Source organism: Triturus cristatus, chromosome 4_1 (genome assembly GCF_964204655.1).
Source record: "Triturus cristatus chromosome 4_1, aTriCri1.1, whole genome shotgun sequence".
Taxonomy (NCBI): Eukaryota; Metazoa; Chordata; class Amphibia; order Caudata; family Salamandridae; genus Triturus; species Triturus cristatus.
In genome coordinates, this window is record NC_140585.1 from 453,213,497 (window position 1) to 453,231,325 (window position 17,829).

Consider the following 17,829-nt stretch of genomic DNA (forward strand, 5'->3'; position numbering starts at 1 on the left):
CCCATTTCGGTGCAACTAAGTGTGGAGGGCGCGCGACGGAACGGTGCACCTTACCATGATTGACAGCGTGCCAAGTCGTCTCTGTGCAGGACAATCCTCTTCCCATGGGCAATCTTCCGGCCGTCCACGTGGCACACAGGGCATTCGCTGGGGTCGACGCATGTCTGAGATACTTCGTTAAGTATTTTCCCTGTGTTACAACAACAAAAAAATGTCAGAAGCAGCCAAACATGTCGAGGCTGACCACTTGAACGCAGCTGTGCTTTGAACACTTGGAAAAGATGAATGAATGTTGATCTGTTTGGGAAACACTGTCGAAACCACTGAAGTTTAAAGATGTTTTCTCTCAGTGTGGTAATTACACTCGTATGGCTTATACAAGGAAGAATTCCCTTTCGACTTTTTACTGTTGCCTTTTCACATGTTATGTTTTGGCGACGGGGTAATCTGGCATCTGTCGGACGAAGAACCAGAAGAAACTAAGACTCATTGCAGACAGCCTCCTGGTGGACTACCAGGGCAGAGGCCACATGCCCTGCTGCGACTTTCTGTCAGAAGGAAAAAGTACTGCGCTACTTACATTGATTTAAGAGCTCTGGGCGGGAATTCCTAGTCCATTAACTAGAATATAAGCAGTACTGTACAATTTAATCATTTATAGTGTTGTGGTCTCATGCCAGGACTACCAGCTTTGGCAAGTATCTGTAACAGATGTCCATTTCATTGACCAAGGGAGCCCAGTCAAAAGTTGATTTTACTGAGCTATTTGAGTGCGTGAGTAGCTAAACATGTTGTGCCTCATTTATGAAGAGTGTTGCATTCCTGCGTGAAAACAACAATGCAACACTTTTCAGTGCGCCCTCCTTGCGACACCATGGATGAGCCATATTTACTGAATGGTGCTCCATGGTGCAAGGATTTACAGATACGTCAGTATTCCTGACGTATCTGTAAGTGCAAAAGTGGCGCAGTGCTGGGGTGTGTCTGAAAACAGACCCAAATCCAGCAATGTGTCATTTCACATGGGGTGGGCCTGCGTCAGTCTTACGTCTCCTGTGAGGCCGGCATAAGGATTTGACGCAGTGGCGTCCGAGAAGTGTCACAGTGAAATCTCATAGAGGGTGTTTACAAAGTGACGCATCTGCTTTGATGCATCACTTTGTAAATATATCGCAGTGTGGCGCATATTTTACGCCGCCGGTGCATCACAAAAAGTGACGCACCAGTGGCGCAAGGGGCTCATGAATAAGCCCCTTTGTTGTTTAAACTGATCTCCACTTTAACACAATTCTTTTTTAGTTGCCTAGCGCAGTGCTTGCAACACTTGTGTGGCTTGACTTTGAATCTTACATGTTTAATAAGCTCAATAGCAACGAAAGTGTAGTAACAAACAGTGCTCACCAGGCTGACAATAGGCATGGCACCCTTCTAAACAATTGAGCGGGCAATCCATAGGTTCAGGGTGTTGGCACGTCACAGGACAGGCTGGCGCGCAGCTGTTGTACCGCCATTCACAGACGTAGTCCAACTTTGGTTCATTCTTTTCTTCACAACTTAATGCTATAAGGTAGAAAAAACATAATAACATGGGTGTATGTTTGTGAAATGAGCATTCATATATCTTGTTATGCCTGTAGCTTGTGTTTTTATGATGGATTGGCTTTGGTGTCAGCCTTCACCAATTCTGAGAAACTACATGGTTTTTCTCACAGTGCCCATCAAGTGACACAAGCAGATCAGATATAGCTTCAAAGAAAAGACTTGTTCCTGCAATCACTTTAGAGAGTGAAACTTATAAGAGATGTGAGTTACTCACTCATAGATATTAACAAGTAGACTGCTCATCCTGTTTCTGGTGCAAACAGGAGTTTGTACCCGAAATGGGAATAAAAAACAGGTGCAAATTGCACCAAACACAGATGCTTGCCCATCAGAAATCTCAAGGGCAAAAAACAGGAAATATCAGGTTGCGGATTTCGGACTCTGTCAATAATGTCTAATCAATCATTCTGAGCTGTGCAACTCAGAATCTGTTGCAAATTGGGCACCTGCTAAACACGTGCACAAATTGAAATTAGCAGGGATGCATTCTGCACCTGCAATTTGCACCCCTCCCCCATAATTAGCCCCTTAGTTGGCTATATAGTATCCAGCAGCTCATATGTGTATCTCTATTATGCAGATTGTAGTTGAAGAGCTCACCCACCTGCAGATACATAATCACTGGTTAAATTAAACTCTGTCATTCACACCTACAGTGGACAACAGTGGACTCACCCACTCAGATATTTGTCTCACTTAGAGAGACATAGGGTCGCCACTCATACATGATCAAAAGGGTCCCACCTCACACATTCATTAACTCTACAAAAGAGGACGACCCACTACTCAGATATGCACTGCCAAATATATCCAGACTCGCAAAAAGACGACTGCCACATCTAACTACAACCCCACGTCCCCATGTATGCCTCTGTACTTAGACATACATTGGTCGTAAGAAGGCTCCCCAATTACTTAGAAAGTCAGGACTAAGTCACTTTTATTTATTTCTATCACATGATGAATCTCCATGACATTTGGCAGTACCTCGATGCATTTATCTGGAAAGAAGATAAATTAGCCTTATTCACATTATGACTGACAGGAAATTCTGTTCTTCATTGTAGCAAAACCAGTTAATAGAATTGCACCAAACTTGGCATGGACATGGCATGGAGTTGCTTAGTGGGTTTAGAAGAGTTTATTTCAAATATATCTTCACAATTAATGCAGAAATTATTCACAGATACGGTCCCAAAAGAGATCACAGGACAAAAACGAGTGAAAACGATTAAAATCTTATTGGAGGAGGTATTATTTCTACCCACTATTCATTTCTAAGTGACAAATTCGTACTTACCCAAGTGACATCTTTGGCTGGAAATGACTGAAAAAATATGGCAGCCACCATTATGCAATGCCGTGAATTTGTGAATATCTGCAAACTCTGTGCTGTAGAAACACATTGGGTATAAGGGGGCTAAGAGGGGTTGGCATCCACTAGATGTTGGCATGAGCAACAAGTGACACCACATTGAAGACATAGAAGGATTTTAGAGGCATTGATAATGGCCCACAAAAACCCCACTAATGTTTTAAAGATTTGCTGGTCCACATGAAGCGCTCAAGTATAAGACGTCCATCATTTTGACGTGCGCGGAATCCAAGAATAGCCATTGATACATAATGTTGAAAGAAGTATAATTTGGCTGTGTGATGGATCTGACTATAGAGTATGTGTTGAGGGGTTACTGCATTTTTGTTTTGTCAGAGTATCTGTAGTTCTAAAACTCTATTTGCGGATTCTAAGGAATTGCTAAGGTTCCAGGTGTTCAAGAAATAAATTGCCCTCTTCTTGTAACCATAAATATTTTAACTAAAATGGGATTCCCACAGTGATACAGTGTGCACTGATTTTTGACGATCAATTAAAGGTCATGTTCGGAACATTTAGCTGATTGTGCACGTTTAACGGCTGTGTACATTAGATTTCAAGTCTTTGTCCTGAGTTCATGCCCTTTCCTACATGGCAAAAGTTAAGGTATATATAAGGTTCCAAGGGTATTGGGGCTGTGTACAGTGAGTACAGCAGAGCCACACCCAGCACAATAGGCTCCATTTGCCCAACCAAAGGCCACGACTGTCCATTTTTGAGGCTAAAAAGGTTTGTTACATGCCATGTTTGTCCATACCCACACTAAAAGCCTGAGGTGCATAGCCCAATTCCATGAGCAGAAAGTTTAGAGGTCACAGACAACACAGCTTATGGTGTTAGGCCACGAACTGCAGATTTTTGGAGCTTAGGACATGGCAAGATCCCAAAGGCTATATACAGTGGCTTAAGGGGTCCAAAATGCTGACGGAAGGGCATGGCATGAAACAGCTTAGCATGATTGAAGGTCAATCCATGTCCCCATAGCCAAATGTGCACAACTAAAGGCTTTGTGTGAGAAATTGGGTTATTGGTTGAGGGGGGTGAAACACTTCTCAAGCAACAAGCACAACCCTCATCAGGGTGAACCAGAAAAAGTCACTAAATTAACCTGTGCGTAACCCTTTGGTACCTTGACACAAAAGCAGTCAAGCTTAACTTAGAGGAAATGTGTGAAACAGTTACACAGCACACAAACAGTAATAACATCAAAACACAACACAAGAAAAATCCCACACCAATTTAGAAAACTAGAGTACATTTTAATAAATTGCTTTATAGTAAAATGTCAAAAATCCAATCAGTAGAAATGGAGATAGGCAATCACAAAGATTTAAGGTATATGTACTGCCTAAAAGCACAAAGTAGCAACTGTGGTTATCTGGTGACATCAGACCTGGACAAAGTCACAAGTTCAGGCAGACCGCAATTGAGTGCGGGCCTGGTACAAGTACTAGGTTAGTCCCACTGAGGATAGTACCTTATGTCCTTGATGTGGGGTGTTGCATAGTGCTGCATCAGTCCCGATTCGGCCCCTGATCACAGGCTGCGAGATGTTGTGATGGGAGAGCCTGCGCTGCTCTACACCGAGTTACATCACGCTGCATCAATTCTGTGGAAACCCACAGTTGAGTAGGAAGGAGTAAACTTTGATGCCAGCCAAGGGTCCAGGACCTGCGGGGAGCATCTCATAGAGATAAGAACCTACTCCAGAAGAGGCCAGCAGCAGGGCTGAGGCAGGTCCAATTGAGTTTTGGGCCGCTAGGTAGATGCAGGACAGGTCTCTGAAGCTTATTATGTTCCTGTAGTTCAGAACAGGAAGCCAGTCAACTAGCCCTTGGATTCACTCTTGTGGTTCTGGGTTCAAGGAGCAGGTCTATCCTTCCTTCCTCAGGCATCAAGGAAGTCCTTCTTGTAGGATGGCAGTACTTCCAACAGCAGGGCAGCACTGCAGTCCTACATTAGAGTCTGCTACGTCTTCAGAAGTGATCTGAAGAGTGAGTCAGAGGGTTCTACTTTTATACCTGGTACTAGCTTTAAAATGGAAGTAGCTGCTGGAGTTTCCCCCCACAGTGGTGTTTGGAATTTCTTGCCTCCCTGCCCTGGTCCTAGTTTGTCTTCAGTCGCAATAGGCTACTGTGAAGTTATTTGTGTTTGATCTGAGTCAGTGTCTGTGAAGTGGAAGTGTGACAAGTGACAACTTCCCCCCACTCACCAGTCAGGATGGCCCATTCTGCCAACACCCAGGCCTTTTATTGTGATACTGTCTGGGAAGAATACACAAAGGCTAACTGCCACCTACATTTAGTCATGAGACCCAGGAAACAGACAGCAGGCACCAAATGGTTAGTGTTGGAAGCCGGAGTCCCAGTCCCGCACCACTGTGACCAAATGCGAGTCCCGGGACTCCTCACTCAACGTTAGGACAAGGACACTGTTTGAGATAGCCCTGCTCACCCCCTTAGTAGCTTGGCACAAACAGCCAGGCCTATCGCCAAGGCACAAGTGTACAGTATGTGCAACCACGCCCACAGCAACCCACTGGTGACACCACAAATGGACTCCACACGAGTTTGATAAAACGAGTACAAACTTTATTTAAAAAGATATACGATCAGACCACACAATACAAAAGCCAGCATATAATAAAGGGTAATATTCATTCCGGCTGGCTGGTAGGTTCAAATCTCATCCACCACTTTCAAAATGATATGCTGGTCGCAATGCTAGAATCACACAGGTTGCAATGGACAGACAATAGTGCACTGCGTAACGATACAATCCTGTGCTGGGCAAAGGAGAAATAATACAATGCGTAACAATACACCCCTGTACCTTGCAATGGGAGAAATAATGCAATGCGTACCCCTACAATCATGTACTGCGCAATGAAGGAATAATGCAATGCGTCACACCCCAATCACGTACTTTGCAATGAAGAAATAATGCAATGCACACTGTTACAATCATGTACTTTACAATTAAGGAATAATGCAATGCGTAGCTACGATCATGAACTTTGCAATGAAAAAGTAATGCAATACGTGCCGTTTCAATCCTGTACTTTGCAAGGGACAAATAATGCAATGCGTAGAGCTACAATCATGTGCTTCATTATGCAGAAATAATTTCAGGCGTCATAAGACAGTCCGGCAGTTCGTTAGCAGCAATATTGGCAATGTGTATTATAACAGTCAGCCTCTTCGAAAACAGTTGCCCCCCCACACTGATCAGCGATGACATAAAGTACAGCTTCCCACTCTGGCCGCAATACTGCCACTCCTTTGGACAGTACGGGCCCCAATCTGAACCGAAGCAAAGGCTCACGTCGCCAGAAGGACTGAGAGGCTGAGAGAGTGTCCCTCCGAGCCTGCACCCCGCCCAGGCAGTGATCCACGTTACCTGGGGGTGCGACCCCACTCTCCTCTCCTTCAGCGAACTGGACCTTCCATGTAGAACTTTCTCAATGGGCCTCAGCGGCTCGGCCTGGCAGCTCAGCTCCTCTGGGGCTGCCGGTCAAGGCCTCGACTGTTAGGAAGGTATCAGGTGGCCGCAGGGCACACGTACCCCGCGCCTCTGAGATTACGTTACTCCGAGTGCACGTTCACCACAGCACCCTCTGGATCTCCTCTGGCACGCAGCCACACACACAACGCTGATGAGACTTCACGTCGACTCCGAGTGCACGTTCACCAGACACTCCTTCCTGAGGTCTCAGTTGGTACCAAGACAGGCACACCGCACTGCAGAGACTCACTTTCTTCCGGTGCACACGATGATCAGCCGATCACCTCCACAGTCCCAGGTTGCACCAAAGCACGCACACTTCTAGACTGAGACTTACTCCAACTCTGGTGCCCCGATATCCAGGCGCTCTTCACCAACGCCTTCAGCCGCACCTTGACACGCTCACCGTGTCCGAGCCTTACTTCTCCTCTGGTGCACTTGATGACCAGGCACTCTTCACCAGCGCCTCCGGTGCACCCTGACACGCACCCTGCGTGTCCGGGACTCACTCCACTTCCGATACACACGTTGACCAGGCGCTCCTCACCAACACCTCCTGTGCACCACGACACGCACCCTGCGTGTCCGAGACTCCCGTCACCTCCGATGCACACGAGGACCAGGCGCTCTTCACTAGCACCTACGGTGCACCACCAGGGCTGGCTCTAGGGCGGAGCGACCGGTGCCACCGCACCGAGTGCTGGCTTCCTGGGGGCGCCGAGTTCGCAGGTTTATTATTTCTTTAAAGCACCTGCTTTAGTGTTCCTTTCCTCCGGCAAGTACTAGGCCTCACAAAAATGTCAACATAACTCCTGTGATTAATTATCTTCCTTGAGAGAGATCAGCATTTTTATAGTTGAGGTTTTGACTTATGTGAAGTTAGTGCAGAGGGTTAATATGCCTGCTGCAAAGAACGTGTACCAAGTAGATTACAGAGTGGATATAATGTAAACAGATCAGCAGGTTACTGCTTTTAAAAGAGAAATCCTTTTGTTACTTGCAATATATAACTTAAAGTCCTAATATACAACAGTGAGCTATAAACTTTCATCATAGAACTGCATACACACTCCAAAATATACATTAGAACATTGATTAATGTTGCAAAAGGGCTTAATTTGACTTGAAATCGATTCTTATCATTAAAGAAAATTCCCAACTATGCTGTTTCTTTTTTCTACTCTTAGTTTGTGCTTCTCCACACCAAGCACTCTTAAACTATACTGCCTACCAGTATGGATGATATGTGACTCCTACACTTTTAGTCCTTTGGCTTTTGTAACATTTCCTATACACTGATTTACACATGTATGATTGATTGTCTCTGGGCAATGTGTGTGTAATGCAAAGTGCTCTGACATCCTACATTGGTATGAGTGGCGCTATATAACTATTTGATTGCATCTGAGAGAAAGTGGTTATGGAGACTTGGTCACTGTTAAAGGGAGCTAGTAAGAGAATCCATGGTGGAGGTGGTCATTGGAGGGACGCCAACAAAAATTGTCGCACAGGGCACCACCAGCACTAAAGCCGGCCCTGTGCACCACGACACTCACCCTGTGCGTTCAAGTCTCACTTCACCTCCGATGCACACGCTGACAAGGCGCTCTTCACCAACACCTCCTGTGCACCACGACATGCACCCAGCACGTCCGAGTCTCACTTCTCCGTGTGTCCAAGATCACAGGGCACCCCTTCCGAGGGCCTCAAGCTGCCACAACACGCGCCCACCGCGTCGCTTGGAACTTCTTCAGAAACGTTTATGTTCCTGTGTTTCCAAACAGGAAGTCAGGTCTCCTTGGGCCCTTGGGGTAACAAGACGCAGCACAAAACACAGTCTTCTTCAAGCAGGGGGACCCAGCACACGAAGAACAGTCCCAACAGCCTCTTCCTTGGTTAAAACAGCAAACTGCAGACCAGCCCCAGATCACGAAACAAGGCTTGGTCCTTCCCAGCAGTCTCTTCAGTTGTTCCTTCCTTAGCAGAGATTCCTCATGACCACAAAATGGGTCCAAGCCTTTTCAGTCTCAATCCTTTTCTATTCCAATGTTCAGGGGTCTCAGCTCTCATAGTTATTCCCCTCAATGTCTTTGAAGTTCATTGTGCTCAGGGGTCCCTAACCCCTGCCCAAATCAGTTCTGGGTGTCTCCCTCCCAGTGTCACCTTTCTCCCTTTGATACTGGGGGTCTGGATCCTTAATCACTCAGCAGGAGATGGGTCAATTGTTTTATAGCCGCAACCCAGGCCTCTTCACCTCTCCAGATGCATGTCAGCCTGGTGCCATCTCAACCCCTCCCTTCTCAGATCCAGACAGTCAATCCACATTCAGCAGAGACACGCAGAAAAAGAGTGGTTTCTGAACACACAGTGACAAAACCAATTTCATAGAAAGATGTGTTATGATACTGTGAGTTCATACAAACTAAACTTCACCTCTCCATTTTAATCTTATGGGAGACTAGGCTAACACAATACCAAACCTCCCCCATTCTGTCCTATGGGCAGGATGGCCTTTTACCAGTGAAAAACAAAATGGAATGTTTTTCACTGTCAGGACATAACACACACCTCAGTATATGTCCTGCCTTTTTCATACACTTCACCCTGCCCAGGGGTTACCGGGGACCTACCACAGGGGTGCCCGCTGTGTACGCAAAAGGGAAAGTAAGGCCTGACAAGTGGTTGCACTTGTCAGGACAACATGCTAACTTAGCAAACTGTGTGCAGGCCCTACATTGCAGGCATGAGTTCCCTTCTCCATGCACCTTTGCATTACTAGCCCTGGCACACACAGTGCACATCACTAGGGACTTTAATAGTAAAGCAAACATACCAATCATGGCCAACCAATTACCATTACACTTTACACAGGGAACACTTGTACTTTGACACTGATCAGCAGAGGCCGAGTACCCAAAGCATCTAAATTGGCAACTCTATATCAGGAAAACAGTCTAGGGGGAAAGCAAAAAGTTCAGGGAACTTTAGCTAAAAAGGCCAAGTCCTACAGTTAGGACAAATAAATGTCAGCTTTCTACATGTGGCATTTTCAGAATTGTGAAATAAAATCAGAATTTACCCTTAAAGAGGGTTTACAATTACAACTCCTTCGACATCAAACACAACATTCCTGCCTGGTCCCACACAATAGTTATCCCCTATGAAATGTAATAAGGTAACCAAATGTTATCTTATGGGAGTGGTATGACTTGCATTAATGAAAAATGAACTTGAGAGCTTTTCGCTACCAGGACATTTAAACATAAAGGTACAGTCCAACTTTTAAAATACAATGCACCCTGCTCTATGAGATGTTTAGGGGGATTACATGGGGTTGACTTATAAGGTTTAGGTCTGACCGACAGGTTTATTTTGCCAGGTTGAAATGGCAGTTTTAAAACTACACACACAGGATGCCATGGCAGGCCTGAGTAATGTTTTTAAGGGCTATTTAAATTGTGGCACAATAAGTGCTAAATGCCCACAAGTAGCATTTAAATTACAGGCCCAGGGGACCTGTAATACCACTTTACTAGGGACTTACAAGTGAATTAAATGTGCCAATTGGTTGTAGGCCATTTTTGCTTTTTGCCAGGCCTAAGCCTGTCTTTTTAAAACTTATGTCACCCCTAAGGTAGGCCCTAAGAAGCTCCTCGGGCAGTGTGCGGTATATTTAATAAGTAGGACATGTGGGTTTAAGTTTCACTTGTTTTGGCAGTGAAAAACTCCAAATGTTTTTTCACTACTGTAAGACCTATCTCTCCTATAGGCTATCATTGCATTACCTTATTAAATTAATTAAAGCGTATCTTCAGATTGGGAGCAAATAGGAAAATACTTCTTAGATTCTCTTGAATTGCAATATAAAACTCTCTTTAATGGGAAAATGGAACTTAAGTCACAATTCTAGACACACAACTTTTAGAAAGTTGTCATTTACGTTCCCAATCCTGCAGTGACTTTCTGCCACTAGTCTAGGTACAAAGGGTACTAGGTGTGGACAAGATGGGCCATCTTGCCAGGATCGCTGGTGGCAGAGCAGTACCAAGCCTCACTTATACTACCAAAGGGCTTTGCTTCCTGCATAAACAAAGGACTGAACAGTAGCCTTTTGTCACCCTAAACATTTAGGAGCCAAACTCAGGAAGGGTAGGGGAGTCGGCCAGGTGTTGCTCTGCACATAAAGACGGGCACTGAGGATAAATGGTGGGTTTCACTCTCAGACACCATATCAGATCACTTGTAGAAACCTCCGAAGAAAGACTGCCCTGCCTCTGGAAGTACTGCCCTGCTGCCTGAGGAAGAAAGACTAAACCTGCTCATTGACTCCATGACCACCAGAGTAACTCCAAAGGCTAGCTGGCTAGTCTCCTGTGTGAGCTATGGGACACAACTAGCTCCAGAAATTCTGCAACTTACCTACCTGATTCTGCTGGACCCTGATGGAGTGCATCCTATGCCCCAAACATTGCATACCAGGTCCTGGATGCTTGGTGTAGTGCTAAATTGGCCTCTTCATACCAAAAATCAAAACCCCGGACTTAAATAAATCCAGAAAAAACGCTATGAGAACTGACAGGATCCCGGGATCTACCAGCAAGTTGATCCAACAAAGGTGCATCACTGGTGGGATTGACTTTGCCACAGCTCCCGCTACTTTATTCTACACAGCAGCAAATCCTCTTCAGCAGGACCTCCTGACATTGGTATCTAGCCACGTGGAGCCCTCTTCAGCTACAGCCTGTAGCCACGTCACACTGGGTGAATCCAAGCTCCAAAAAGTCCAAAGGAGAAATCTTCACTAGGCCAAACGACGACAGGAACTCCATCGACAAACTCCCCTGCCTGAAAAATTCAGCTTTTCCTTCCCAGAGCATTTCCCACCCACAGCTTTTCCCACTATTGTCAACAGCTTCACAGAGAATTTGTCCTCCCATCGATGGCAACCTTGTCTCGGCTAGATCCTGCTGCCTTGCCCTTCTGAAACTCAACATTCTCAGGAACATTATCTGAAATGTATTTTTAGTCTGAAAGTAAGAGACAAGGCCCAATCCACCCATTGTATCTGACCCACTCGCCATCACGATCGGCCTTAACTTTTGACTTTGACAAGCTCTTGCGCGACCAGATTCCCGCAGATGGCGCTTTGTTGTTTTTGGAGCTAGATTTTAGCTAGATTTCACTTTAAATATCAAAAGGTCATAGCCCTGGTTCATAGATCTGACTCTTGTTTGTTGTGATGTCATTTAATTTATAAAAATGTACTCTACTTTTCTAAATTAGCATGAGATTTTCCAGTGTTGTATTTTTACTTTATTACTGTTTGAGTGCTGCATAAATACTTTATGCATTGCCTTTAAGTTAAGCCTGACTGCTTTTGTTCAATACCACCAGAGGATTAAGCACCGATTAATTTAGTGACTTTTTGTTGTTCACCCTGACAAGGATGGTATTTATTATTTTAGTAGGGTTTCCTCCCCTCTCAATTAATAACCTAATTTCTTACAGTATATATTAACAAAACCTAAAAAGCACTGAAATAATTCTATGATAAACTGAGCTTAACTTTATGAGAGGGTATGATGCTTTATTCAGAAGACAAAGAATGTTTAAGTGATAATTTTATGTGCACAAAATAAGAAAGCTCAAGAAAAAAGGTATTGAATTTTACATTGAGTGTCATTGGCCAATACTCATGCTCTCATAAGGACTGAAAAGTTAACCAAAAAAATCACATAGTTGTAAATAATCATAGATACACTTAAACAACAAAACTCAATAAAACCTTCTGCTCATGAACTTAAAACAATCTTGAGAGGACACAGATACCAAGTAAGAAAAATATATAGTGGACATCCAATACAGGAAGATACACAGGCCTGTGTATTCTACAAATCTGTTTGAAGCTAAACTGCATTTGTTCCAAATAAGAAAGAAAATCAACCTTAAATTACTTTGGAACAGTTACCAGTGGATTAGGTATCTCCATAAACATATAAAAGGTGTTGAGAGGAATGCTCACAATATTTTTAACCACTGGCAATCGCTAAAGGTAGCATTCCAACCCATCATTTATTTGTCTACTGGTAGCCCTGACAGCCTTAGGGTGGTCTTTCTCCTACCTTTCTGCCTTCCTCCTTCACTTTTTCTGACCTTGTTGTTGCTGGCCTTAGGACTCTGAGCACTTTACTATTGCTAAACAGTGATAAAGTACATGTACTCTCTCCCTCTCTCCCTAGAACTTTGTAATATTGCTTGTCCCCAATTGGAGCATAAGTCCCTAGTAAAGTGCACTACATTTGCCCAAGGCCTTTAAATTAAATACTACTAGCGTGCCACTGCATGTATCGGGCCACCCACTTAAGTGGCCCTCGAACCATTGCTCAGGCCTGCAGTTGCAAATCCTGTGTGTGCAGTTTACATTGCCATTTCAACCTGGCAAGAAAAGCCTCTTGCCAGGCCCAAGCCTTTCCTTTTTATAAATGTAAGTCACCTCTAAGGTATGCCCTGGACAATCCAGAGGCAGAGTGCAATCCATTTAAAAGGCACAACATGTACTTTAAAATTTTACATGTTCTGGTAGTGAAAAACTCTGAAATTCACTTTTCACTACTGCAATGGCTATCTCTTCCACATTCTAAATGTAATTCACAATTGTGAAGAGACACACTTTCCAAGTTTGGTGTCTCTGGAATCCTAATTGAAAAACCTAACTTATGGTAAAGTCAGGTTTTGAAGTACAATTCTGAAAATGCCATTTTAGAAAGTTGGCATTTTCCTACTTTAGCCATTTGGTGCTTGCTGCCTGTCTCTGATCACATGTCTGTGGTGGGTAACAGTTGGGCTTTCTGTATTCCCCCAGACAGCCACACACAACGGGAGCTTAGGCATGATTTGATGGGCCATTCTGGCAGGATGTGAGGGAGGAGCTGGACCCAGCATCACTTACACCTGAATAGGCTCTGTCCTGTCCTAATCTAAAGGGCTACATACCCCCCTATAGTGAGTCTGGATCCAGGGCAGAAAAGAAGGACCTCTGTGAACTTCAAAGGCATATTTTTGAAGTCTTCCCCACTTTAATGGCACAACTTGGTATAAGTACTGGATCTTAGACACCATCAGCTCAGAACACTTCTGGACCTTTGAAGACTCTGCCAGGAAGAAGGACTGCTGTGCTGCCGAAGGACTGCCACTCTGCTGGACTGCTGCTTTGCTGAACTCCTGCCTTGCTGTGCTGCCCTGCTGCATGCTGTTCCCTTGTCTGGGTTAGAAGGACTACAACTGCATCACTTGAACCCAGAGTGACTCCAACTGCTAGTTGGCTTGCCTCCTGATCTGAAATCTCAGGGACATAAAAGACTTCCAGCCACCTTGCTTCAGCACCTGGACTCTGCCATCTGCGAGCCTGCCCTTCCAAGTGGTTCCACCCCAGTCTTGGACCCTTGGAAATGGGCCTAAGGTGCTTGTCCCAGCATAGTGATGCATCCGCTGTCGAATCAATGCATCACCTGTGTTGCGTGGCGTGGATCAGAACTGACGCATCGCCTCTGCTGCGTGGATCATCACTGACGTATTGCTAATGCTCCGTGGATCGGAACCGATGCATTGCTTTTGGAACCACCATTATGCGACGTGCTTCTCAACGCAAGGTCCTCGCATCTCTGTCGTCGGTAGTCTTGACAATGATGCTGAAGCCTCTGCATCACACCACGCCACTCATCAGAGCTGATGCATCACCGCTGCTGTGTGAAACAGGACCAGGCATGGATTGGCACTGATGCATTGCCTCGACTGTAACACGCATCCCCAACATCGACACACTCAGGATTAGGATACTTTTGTTCAGCAGACCTCATTGGATCCCTGTATCCGGCACGTGCTCCATCGTGGTTGGTCTGAGCTTTTGACTTTATTGTGGCCAAGATATCCCAAATAGCGCTTTCTGCTACTAGGAGCTCTTTTTACCTAAACACTTGAATCTCAATATCTCAATTTCCACTTATTGGATTTTTGTTGTTTTGATCTTGTTTCATTTATTAAATTATGTTCTATTTTTTCAAACTGGTGTGGAATCTTTTTGTGTGGTGTTTTCACAGTTTTACTATTTTACTGTTGCACATAAACTTTACACATTGCCTCTAAGTCAAGCCAGACTGCTCTGTGCCAAGTTACCTTAGGGTGAGCACTGATTGATTTAGGAGTTGGCTGCTTCTTGCCCTACTAGGATTGTGGTTGTTGCTTGCCTATGGTTCATATCCAAGTCAACCTACAACCCAGTTTCTAACACCCACCATGCCACCTCAGGTTGGATCTATCCGTATGCAAATCCCTCTTTACCCTGCTTCAATAGGAACAGTCCAGCCCAAACTGTGACTGACGAGCCCCAAACAGGGTGAAACCAGTCTTGGGTTGCTTGTGTTTCGGTTCAGGGAAGACGTGGCCTGGTGGTTAAGGCTGGGCTGGACAATGCTAAATCTACAAAGATATGGTGCTGCTGCCATATTTACAAATATATGGCGCAGCTGCTCTCTTCCCAAGCACTGGGCGTAATTCAGTTGCTCGCACCATGCACACCATCGCAGCACAGTTAGAATTTGTGTGATGTGGCAGGGTATCCATCTAGTACAAAATACTATGCTCAGACATATTTTTAAACCTTTTCTTACTTTATGTGTATGCTGTTTAGTACAGGACATATTCAAAGTTTGGAGAAAAAAACTTTTCCTACTTTGTGCCTGCCTCAAGGAGGTGAACTTTTTCCACATAATGCCCTATCTAGGAATCTTAGTAGTTAGAGCTTTGCATCATAAACCATGGGTAATAGCTTATGAATGCCAATGTGCTACTGATCAGACTCCCTCTTCAAGTAATACAATGCAGCGCATAGCACTAATTTATGTTATATTTAGGCACTCTTCCAGTGCAAATCTAGTTTTGCACTGGAAAGTAAATGACAAATCAACACTTTGTGCCAGTCCGCATCACCTTTGTTATCCATGCTCCGGTGCAGAGTGTTGCTAAATCTACCCATGTCTGTCATAGACATATTTTCTTGCTTTGTTACAGAAGAATAGCTGTTGCACAAATTGCATTAAGGAAGAGTTGTGAGTGAATATTGATGTATCTCAAGGGCACAAGGCAATCTATGTTTCAAGGATCATGCTACAGTACTACTGCTAAACGTGGCGGGTGGTAATTTTAAGCAGTGAGAGGGCAGGGGGCCATACATGCACACATACACACTCACTCACACCTATGCATTCACACAAGTGCACAAACACCCATGCACAACACTCACTCACTCAAATACATTTAGATGCATTCATACACACACGCACGCATGCACCAAAAATCAAAACAAAACTTACCTTCACAGCAGCTCTCCCAGAGGGAAGCCTCGGAGGTCCCATGAGGGTTGGAACTGCTGCCTTCTCTCATTGATTAGACTATTGTCAGCCAATGAGGGAAAGCAGTACCTACCTCATCACAGAGTTGAATGGGGTCAATGAGACTACTGACCCTACCCCACTCTGTGAAGAGGTGTCAGTGAATCACACTAGGCCTTGGGAGCTTCAGGGCTTAAAACTGAAGTGCCGATGTGTTAGAAATTGTGTTAGAAATTGTGTTTCTGGTTATGCACCTAAGCCAGGCAGAACCCACTACTCTAGTCAGGGTGAGGGTGTTACACACCCAAGATAACCCCTGCTCATCCCGTTGGTAGCTAGGCACAGCAGTCAAGCTTAAGCCAGAGGCAATGTGTAAAGCGTTTGCGCAACACACACACAAGTGACACACAAATACACCACAAAAGAGACTCCACATCAGGCTATATAAAAATATCTCAGATATTGCATATAAACACATAGACCACAATCACATATATCATAAATCACTTTGCCAACTAGGCAACTGTCATAACATCATCAGTAGTGCAATAAAGTAAACATATGTTGCACACGTTATGAAAACATAATTATTGGTCATGCCTGAGAAGGCAGAGCATCACAACACTATGCATTATTTCATCAGGTCATACAGTGCATCCGTTAGATGGAGGCATACCCCTAAGCCTCCAGACATCACATAGCTATTGCACACTTGCTCTTCCCTTCCAGGCTATCCAGTGATCAATGCCAAGGCACAGGGATGCCATAACGTGCACTACAGTAGGTGAGGCAGAAAGGCATGTCGTCCAGGACCTCCGTCGAGAGGTCCTTCCCATCTGCTGAACTGATGCCAACCAAATGCAGCGTAATGTCATCAACCACCAAAGATGTCCAGCAGGTATGTGCAACAAGGGGAATGGTGCGGGGACACACACCTTCCAAGTGGCGGGCGACCCTGCTGGGTTCCCCATGTGTGGCTAGAATTCCAAGGTCTGCCCTCAACAGGATGTGCCCCTGAACCAGACGAGGACACACAAAAGATCTCATAGGACCCTCCCTGCAAATGGCAATACTAGATACGGCTACTCTCAACCATGCAGTACAGCTGCAACAGGCAAGGGCAGCCCCCACAGTACAGGAGCCAAAGTGGGTCATGCTCCACCCACCGAAACAAGTGCTGCACTCACCACCACGGCCCTTGGGACCGAAAGGCAGTATGGCGTTTTGGGGTCCCCAAGCGTCGGAGCTGCAGAAAGGCTTCCCTGATGACAGGGCCCCACTGAGGGGGGTCTTTACAGTGTGGACGGTGCTTCTCCAGCATCAAGAGCCCAGCGCACTGAGGAAAGCACAGGAGCAATCATTCAGGGTTCCCCATCACCTGTATTTCACAATCCCAAGGGGATCACCCAAGTGCTGATCCTATCTTTATGAGTAGCGATCATCACACACTAACTGCAGGCACAAAGTGCTCCACACATGCCAGGCTGGAAAAATACAGCGCTCTTACAGGCTTTCTTTTCACAACAGGTGAAGGCCAATCCATCCCATATACATCAGGGGCAGCGCTCCTCACACAGTTCTCCTAGCTATCATTCCAGGTTGGTTCCTTTTCGATCCAGCAAGGATCTGTTGAAGTTTTTGATTTCCCTGAGACTTCCAACAGGAGGCAAGCTTGCACAAGCCCTTGAATATCTTCTCAAGCAGGATACCACAGCAGGGCAAAAAGAGTCAGTACTTTTTCTCTGCCCACAGATAGAAGCAGCATCTGCAGGCCAACCCACCCCTCGCACAACAGAAAGGTTAGCGCTCCTCACACAGTTCTTTAGCTCTTTGGCTCTTCCGCTCTTCTTCTTGGCAGGGTCCTTTTGTTTTCAGAAGTGATCTAATGTTCTGGGGTTTTAGGGCTAATATTTATACCCCATTTTCTATTTGTAGTCTTTGTTTCAAGAGTCTCTGAGCTCA

General features: G+C 45.1%; 1 protein-coding gene across 1 annotated transcript in view; it reads right to left on the reverse strand.

The window, feature by feature from the left end:
• Positions 1-17,829, reverse strand: part of VWF (von Willebrand factor) — a 1,048,714-nt gene that overhangs the window by 498,283 nt on the left and 532,602 nt on the right. Inside the window, exons 26-27 of the mRNA XM_085652611.1 lie at positions 1,402-1,560; positions 55-190 (exon numbers count right to left, since the gene is read on the reverse strand). Coding sequence (XP_085508737.1) covers positions 55-190; positions 1,402-1,560 — 295 coding nt within the window. The remainder of the gene's footprint in view (positions 1-54; positions 191-1,401; positions 1,561-17,829) is intronic.